This window comes from Anopheles marshallii, chromosome 2 (assembly GCF_943734725.1).
Source record: "Anopheles marshallii chromosome 2, idAnoMarsDA_429_01, whole genome shotgun sequence".
Classification (NCBI taxonomy): Eukaryota; Metazoa; Arthropoda; class Insecta; order Diptera; family Culicidae; genus Anopheles; species Anopheles marshallii.
In genome coordinates, this window is record NC_071326.1 from 38,048,039 (window position 1) to 38,056,696 (window position 8,658).

Genomic DNA, 8,658 nt, shown 5'->3' on the forward strand with positions numbered 1-8,658 from the left:
CAACGAGTGCCTAGTGGTTGCAGTTTGTGCGAGGGAAAGAGTCACATCTAGTTTGTCGGAAATTAGAAAATAAATACCGAAAACGTGCGTACAATAATTACGTATCGTATAATTATACATGTAAATCAATTTGTTTTACTCAATATACTATCGAAAAAAAACTCCCTCAATTTGCGAAAAGACGTTTAAATTATCAGTAACTAATCATTATTGACACCGTATATACGACCCCTCTATGCATCCTTGCTTTATTACTTTCTATCGCGCAAACTTATCTATTTCGGATTATTTTTATCTTTTGGTTGTACATGGATCATTACCTTTATTGCACCATCTACGCCGTGACGGGTCGTATGGAAAGCTTTGGCCGTTTCTTCAATGTTAAAATGATGCGTAACGAGCCGCTTTACGTTCACTTTACCGCTCGCAACCAAACTCAAAGCCACCGGGTAGCTAAAATTGCATTGCAAAAGAATTACAATAAGATTTTTTTCTTTAATGAAATCAAAGATGCCAATACTTACTCGTTGCAATACCGGAATACACCACGGATGTCAACCTCGCGTGCCAGTGCATTGACCAGTGGCAGCTTTACCTCGGGTGCACCCATGCCCACCATTACGCCCACACCTCCAGCTTTGGTGGCCAAAATCATTAGCCTAGCCGTTGCTTCCGCACCGCTACAATCGATCGTTTTATCAGGTGCGCCACCCATCAGCTCATGAATAGCCTTTACCAGTTCGGCCTCGGTCGCATCCTTGGGTATGACAAACGTTTCGTCAGCGCCCAACTCCTTCGCCACGTCTAGACGATTTTGCAGCAGATCGGTAATGAGCACCTTACCGGCACCCATTGATTTGGCCACTATGAGCGTTACCAGACCGATGGGACCTGCACCGAGAATTAACACCTGTGAACCCAATCCAACGTTTGCCCGGCGACATGCATGCACACCGACGGAGAGCGGTTCCAGCAAGGCTCCCTCCTCCATTGTTACGTGGTCCGGAAGTTTGTAGCAAAAGTCCGCCGGATGGGCAAAGTACCGGGTCAGATTGCCATCGTACGGAGGCGTGGCGCAGAATATCATATCCGCACAGAGATTGTACGCACCGCTCTTACAGTACTCGCACGTACGGCATCCGTAACCGGGTTCGATCGCAACACGATCACCCACTTGCAGATGCTTCACCTTAGACCCTACCTGGGACACAATACCTGCCGCTTCGTGACCTATGACCATGGGTTTTTTCACGATGAAATCCCCGATGCGTCCCTTGACCAGGTAGTGCACATCTGAACCACAGATACCGACGACATCCATTGCCAGCAGCACCTCTAAACATGATGCGTACAAACGGTTTTAGTATGCTTATCAAATCTGAAAAAATGAGTCCGTTTGTTACCATCCTCCTTTGGAACTGGGATTGGACGCTGCTCCAAGCGTAGATCCTCAATGCCGTACAGGACGGCTGTGAGATTGTCACTTTTGTTGGCCATTGCAGCTGTTATAAACGATCTAGTACGGTGTTGTGATCGGTCCAAACTTTAAAATGCGACTGAAATCGAATCCCACGAAGCGACCGGCTTTATCTCCCCGGTGGCTAGCACTCGGCCGATGTTTTATTGGGTTCTACGCTGGTACGAGTGATTTGTTGATAGGACGCGCTGTGCTTGTCCGGGACTCGAAAATGACTTTGATCGTGTAAGGTACAGCAGCGCTATATGTTCAATTGGAACCGTGGTTTACTTGGTGTGTGCGGCGGATGTGGTAGGCCAGATGGTTTTATTTTGTTTGCTGCACTCTCAATGATACAGTTTAGAGGACGCGCCTGTAGGAATCAGCTTGACTGCATAGATTAAACCGTAAACATGAACCGATGTGATTTCGACGAAACGTAGCTATCTACTGTAATTACGTTACTTTTTTATCTAAAAAAAACATAATGCCTATAGACATTCTATAAACACCATAATGAATGTACTTTTGATTAACTCCAATATACAAAACTTACGCACGAAAACTCAGAAAACCATGCACTTTTGAACACGTTTGATTTAATGGTTCATAAATAAAATGAGTTTATCTAGTTAATATTTTACGTCCAATCAAGAGATTTATCGGAAGAGAATTTACAGAAGATAAACTGCTGGTCTGTTCGATAAGGAAGGCACGGCGAGCACTGTAAACCGCAGATTGTTTACATGACATCTCGAGTTTGTTGACATCCGTAGGCCATGGTCATGCATAGTGTTGGTTCTAAACTCGATGAATAATTATTTGGTGTTTATAATTGCTACTCTAATTTCGATTAGTAAAGATCGTTTGTATCTATACGATTTCTAGGTGTAACAATTGAAATAGTACATTGATTTACCAACATTGTGTTCATAGCTCAAACTATTTTTGAAGAAACGAGATTATGACCAAAGTGTTGCTAAAGAGTAAATGTTACAAAACAAATGACTAGTAACTTGCTACTAACATGTATGGCCACATTTACTAGCTTATCAGAGGTCTCTGCAATGCTACAAGCACAACGACAACTTTCTTATCAGTTTGCTACGAATGTATGTGAAAGTATTGATCAACTTAACTGAATTGATTTTCGTTCTTGTCCCAACAACAAGCTTATGTTAACGTTGTATAAACTGGTATGTTTCATACATACTTTTCTAATGATAATTTAGCTTTTATTGTAGTTGCGAATGATGTCAACATCGATCCAATAAAAATGCGATTCGATTAATGAAAGTCGCTAGTGAAGTGGTGATTAATGTGCATAACGGAGGCAATTTGCTCTCAGTCGCCCAGGAGATGTTGTGATGTTGATTAGTTTTTCACGTGACTGGTTCAAACAACTGGCCATTGCAGCAATGCTACCGTCAGTAGAACTCATCGATTGCTCGGCACAATGCGCGCGATGGTCAGCATGCATTAGCTGACGCAATACATAAACCGCAGCAGGATGATCCAGATGCTTCAGTAGGTATTAACGTGAGCTACTGAGCTGAGCGAGCGAGTACACAATCTTGCATCGATCAACAGCATAACAGAATGGCTCAGCGGATGGTTAAAAATCTGGCCGGTGTGGTTCATGGAGTTGAAGATTTCCGTGTGGTGAGTAGAGTGCAGTATCGAGAATAGAGCAAGTATATCAAGCAGTGTCGCAACATTTTGGCTTTCAGGAAGAAATCCCAATACCCCGGCCACGTAATCATGAGGTTCTGATCGAGATGGATTGTGTGGGAATTTGTGGCTCGGATGTGCACTACATCTCGCACGGTGGATTTGGCGATTACCAACTGAAGGACAAGCTAGTGCTTGGCCACGAATCGTCCGGCGTGGTGATGGAAATTGGACGACACGTAACGAATTTGAAGGTTGGCGACCGTGTTGCCATCGAACCAGCCATTGGGTGCCGGACGTGCCGTCACTGTAAGGCCGGTCGGTACAATCTCTGCCCGGATGGTATCTACTGTGCGACGACCGGCCACGGGAATTTGTGCAACTATTACACGCACGCGGCCGACTGCTGTTTTAAATTGCCACCGAATGTCACGATGGAGGAGGGCGCACTACTGGAACCGCTGGCCGTGGCCGTACACTGCTGTCGACGGGGTGGAGTTGGAATCGGTAATACGGTGCTGGTTCTGGGCGCCGGACCGATCGGGCTCGTTACGCTGCTAGTAGCAAAAGCGATGGGAGCGGCCAAGGTGTGCGTCATTGATCTGTTGGAAAGCAAGCTCGAGCTGGCGAAAACTCTCGGCGCCGATGCAACATTGGCCGTCAGTGGACACGATGCCCAGGAAGATGTTGTCAAACGCATTCATCTTCTGCTCGGTACGGCCCCTGATATTAGCATCGAATGTACTGGGGCCGAAGCCTGCGTACAGCTGAGTATTGCAGCTACCGTTCCGGGCGGTGTAGTGACGCTGGTCGGTATCGGAGCCATACAACAGCGCATTCCGATCACAACCGCTCTGGTACGTGAGATCGACATTAGAACGGCGTTTCGCTATGCAAACTGCTACCCAGCAGCACTGGCAATGGTGGCCAACGGTACGATCGATGCACTCAAACTCATCACGCATCATTACGATCTGGCGGAATCGGAACAAGCGTTCAAGACCGCACGGTACGGTCTGGACGGTGCGATAAAGGTAATGATCCACTGTCAGCCAAGAAACAAAAACAATCCCAAGCGAAAGGTGTAACTCTCCGGTCGAAAAGAGATGCGTTCGTAACGTATATGTCAGGAAAGTTGTAAAGCGGTGGTGTTGCATCAATAAATCTTTGTAGGTATTACCCATTCCAAATCGTACGATTATCAACACAACGTGACCTGCATTCCAGATCGCTCGCTTCCGCGTCACGCTACATAGCGCTATGTTGTGGCCGTATCTACTGATAGTGGTTTCAGATGTTTCCACCTTCAAAACGCACGCTTTTTGCAATGGTTTATATAGTGCATCCCTGACCTACTGTTCTGTACCACCGCCACTTTTCAGCCGAAGTTCTTTCCGCGATGCTGATGATAGGCATCGCCATTTGCGGTGACAAATACGATAGATCGCACCTATAGGGAGGGCACGGCTGTATCACATTTGTATGCGAATGAACAATCATTGAGGGTAATTTGATTGGCCCGGTACTCCGACACATCTGCCTTGCTAATCTCTGACACTCGAGTCTCGAGTGGCGCACGGCACCAACGCGGTGCGCGGGATTCGCACTTGGACCAGTCGGTTTGAACCAGACCAGGCGATTTTTTAGATGCGACTGAAAATAGTATTATCGGTATCAGCAGGGGAGGCCCCCATCAATGTTGACGTATCGACAGCCTCCTCCGTAGCAGGGGGTGCTACCAATAGAGTACCCTCGCTCAGTTTAATGTACACAGCCGATTAGATAACCTTTCAGCCATCATAAAAGCTAGGAAATACGCGCATGCAACTGATGCCAATAAAACGGAAAATATTGAAAGAAGTCAGAATTAGATTACCTCGCATTCAAAATGTCAACAAACTCCAAGTGGTATAATGTTTTAGAAAAAAAAGCGCTGCTAATGATCTACCTAGGAATTGTACGAGAATACGGCTGCAAACATGACATCAGGAGATGGCAGGGCGGTGTGTTAGTATTGCCTAATAAAATGATAAAGCCTTATGGGTGTACTTTACTAAAATGATTATAAAAGACCCGTGCCTGCGTGGCCAAATGGTTGTATGTGTTACGGTCGCGATCGTAACATTTCGAACAATCTACCAGCAACCGGACTACTATCAGGTTCAATTGATGCACTATTGACAGCTACATAACCTTACCAAAATGGACTGACCTCCGACCCTTTCAGTGAGATGAGAAAAGAAGATATAACTGCTGACCCATGGTCGGCGCCACGTTGGGGTATTGAGAGTTCCTGGAATAATCTAACTCAGGGGTGTAGTATAAAAGATCACTTCATTTTGTACGACATCATCAGTAACGGTTCGGGTACTGTCGAAAACATGGCTCCACCGCAAGAGAATATGGCCGCCGTGTGTTACGGTCAGGACGATCTACGCTTGGTGTCGATCCCGATACCCGAACCAGCCTTCAACGAGGTGGTGCTGGAGGTGGACAGCTGTGGCATTTGCGGTACGGACATCCACTTCCTGAAGGAAGGCGGTTTCGGTGATCAAAAGCTTATTCGTCCGTTGGTGCTCGGTCACGAGTCGGCCGGTGTCGTGCGCAAGGTGGGCAGCTCAGTCACGCACCTGAAGGTGGGCGATCGGGTCGCGATCGAACCGGCAGCCGGTTGCCGCACGTGTGATCTGTGCAAAGTGGGCAAGTACAACATCTGCCTGAATGGGAAACACTGTCCGACGAAGAACCATGACGGCAACTGCTCGAACTTATTCGCGCACTACGCTGACTGTTGCTTCAAGCTGCCGGACCACATTACGATGGAGGAAGGCGCATTGCTGGAACCGTTAGCCGTCGGAGTGTATGCCGGACGGCGGGCGGACATTCGATTGGGAAGCAAAGTCATCATTTTCGGTGCCGGTCCGATCGGACTGATTTCACTGATCGTGGCGAAAGCGATGGGGGCGACCAGAACGGTGGTGTTGGATCTGGCAAAGGCCAGCAACCGGTTGGCAGTAGCGAAAAAGCTCGGTGCTACGGAAGTAATACCGATTGGTGCAGCCGATAAGGAGGAGGACATCGTGAAAAAGATACAAGGAGTGTTGGGCGGTCCGGCTGACCGTGTGTTGGAGTGTACCGGCTCGCAGCCGGGAATGCGCATATCCATCAAGGCGACGCGTAATGCCGGCATCGTGTGTTTGGTCGGATTGGGCAAGGAGGAAGTGCAACTACCGATCGTGGATGCAATTTCTCGCGAAATTCAAATCATTACTGTCATGCGTTACAACCACGAGTGAGTATCTTTGATGTGTAAATTGAGTGGAATTAGAGGTAACATTGCGATCGTATATTACTTCTAGCTATCCGGCCGCATTGGAAATCGTATCCAGTGGGTACGTCGATGTGAAGCCACTGGTGTCACATCATTTTGCCCTGAAGGACGTGAACGAGGCGTTCCGGGTGGCTGCATCGGGCGAAGGGTTGAAGGTGATGGTGCATCTTACTCCACGAGACACCAACAACCCGTCGAAATTTGTCAACTGAGCTAGTAAAATCGAAATATGTCAATAAAAATGAACTGTTTACTGAGTATCTTGAACGTTACTATCAGCTGTTCGATGTCACCTACGTTAAGCTTTGTGCGAAACGGTTGATAACGCTGCCTATTGCATGGGCATCTTGCGGATTCGTTGGACTTTATCGCAAACGTAATCGTTAACTTATTTGATTACGCGCGCACCGACGTCAGCGTTGGGCGGACGTACACAAACATGCTCAGGAAATTGCGCCCGGTTCTATATAAGCTCGTGCACATCACGGCACGCGCTTAGTTGGGTTACGCTGCCAGTCATCTGTCTAACCGGTGCAGAAAGTGTTTGTGACGGCAAGTTGCGATGGCACCGAACAAAAACCTTGCTGCGACCGTTTACGGACCGAATGACCTTCGTCTGGACGAGCGTCCCATACCGGATCCCGCCTTTAACGAGGTAGTGGTGGAGGTGGATAGCTGTGGCATTTGCGGAACGGACATCCACTTCCTGAAGGATGGTGGTTTCGGTGCCCAGCGCCTAATCAAACCGATAGTGCTTGGCCACGAGTCGGCCGGTGTCGTGCGCAAGGTGGGCAGCTCAGTGACGCACCTGAAGGTGGGCGATCGGGTCGCGATCGAACCGGCAGCCGGTTGCCGCACGTGTGATCTGTGCAAAGTGGGCAAGTACAACATCTGCCTGGATGGGAAACATTGTACGACCCAGAAGCATGACGGAAACTGCTCGAACTACTATGCGCAGTATGCTGACTGTTGCTTCAAGCTGCCGGACCACGTTACGATGGAGGAGGGCGCATTGCTGGAACCGTTGGCGGTTGCCGTCTATGCTGGCCGGCGAGCTCAGATAGGTTTGGGACACAAGGTGGTCATCTTTGGCGCGGGTCCAATTGGGTTGGTGTGTTTGATTGCTGCCAGAGCGATGGGAGCTACCCGTACAGTGATTCTAGACCTGGAGCATGCGAAACACCGACTGGAGATAGCTAAAAAGCTCGGTGTTACCGGTACGATCGGAATACGCAAAGAGGACACGGAAGATGATCTGGTGAAAAGAATTCATGAGATTCTGGGTGGTCCAGCCGACCGTGTGTTGGAGTGTTCCGGTTCACAGCCCGGTATGCGAGTGTCGATCAAGGCAACGAGGAACGCCGGCCGCATCTGTTTGGTGGGGCTGGGCAACAAAGATGTGCAGCTACCGATGGTGGATGCAATCTCGCGGGAAATCGAAATCATCACTGCCATGCGTTACAATCACGAGTGCGTAGGAGACCGGTGACGAGGCGACAAGTTACACCAGCGATTGGTTAATGTTTATCTTTTTTTCCAATTTTTAGCTACCCAGCCGCGTTGGAAATTGTCGCCAGCGGATACGTCGACGTGAAGCCATTGGTTTCGCATCACTTCGATCTGCAGGACGTGCATGAGGCATTCCGGGTTGCATCGCAGGGCGAGGGAATTAAAATTATGATCCATCTCGTTCCACGCGACACTAACAACCCTACAAAGTTTATCAACTGAGGAGTAAGCGTTTGTAAATAAAGTACCCGAGGGATGTGTCTAACACATTCAACACAAATTGTCCTTTTTTTCGTTCTTTGAGAAGAAAAATATATTGATAAAAATTAAAAAAAAATATCTTCAACAAGCTACCAATGTAAAGTATAAAATGAATCTCCCGCTTTTTGTGTTTGAAAGGTAAAGGGTTTCCAATTATTTTAAACTTGAACACGTGTAGCGATAAAATGAAATAATAATAATGAATAACTTTGATATAATAATATCTATTGATAGTAATGGACGAATAATGTATGTCTAAGCTTAAGAAATATTATGTCAACGCCACGAGGAACACAGACATAAAACAGATACATTAGTTAATTTTTGGTTGCAATAAAATGCATACAACCACAAGGAACATTGCTCGACAAATACGATTGTTACTGTATAGTATGAAAACTAAAACGTTAACATGCGAGCTAGAAAAAGT

At 47.3% G+C, this 8,658-nt stretch overlaps 4 protein-coding genes across 4 annotated transcripts; 3 read left to right on the plus strand and 1 right to left on the minus strand.

The window, feature by feature from the left end:
• Window positions 1-275: 275 nt before the first annotated feature.
• Window positions 276-1,497, minus strand: LOC128707987 (sorbitol dehydrogenase-like). The gene is made up of 3 exons (XM_053802943.1): window positions 1,404-1,497; window positions 525-1,335; window positions 276-453 (listed from the first exon to the last, which is right to left on the minus strand). The coding sequence occupies exons 1-3, from the start codon at window positions 1,495-1,497 to the stop codon at window positions 276-278; spliced, it is 1,083 nt and encodes a 360-aa protein (XP_053658918.1).
• A 1,558-nt stretch (window positions 1,498-3,055) lies between these two features.
• Window positions 3,056-4,215, plus strand: LOC128719655 (sorbitol dehydrogenase-like). Its single transcript, XM_053813283.1, has 2 exons — window positions 3,056-3,118; window positions 3,187-4,215. The coding sequence occupies exons 1-2, from the start codon at window positions 3,056-3,058 to the stop codon at window positions 4,213-4,215; spliced, it is 1,092 nt and encodes a 363-aa protein (XP_053669258.1).
• A 1,293-nt stretch (window positions 4,216-5,508) lies between these two features.
• Window positions 5,509-6,670, plus strand: LOC128707396 (sorbitol dehydrogenase-like). The gene is made up of 2 exons (XM_053802349.1): window positions 5,509-6,419; window positions 6,487-6,670. The coding sequence occupies exons 1-2, from the start codon at window positions 5,509-5,511 to the stop codon at window positions 6,668-6,670; spliced, it is 1,095 nt and encodes a 364-aa protein (XP_053658324.1).
• Window positions 6,671-7,020: 350 nt separating this feature from the next.
• On the plus strand, window positions 7,021-8,189 carry LOC128706935 (sorbitol dehydrogenase-like). The gene is made up of 2 exons (XM_053801878.1): window positions 7,021-7,928; window positions 8,006-8,189. Exons 1-2 carry the CDS (start codon window positions 7,021-7,023, stop codon window positions 8,187-8,189), a joined length of 1,092 nt encoding a protein of 363 aa, XP_053657853.1.
• Window positions 8,190-8,658: the final 469 nt, after the last annotated feature.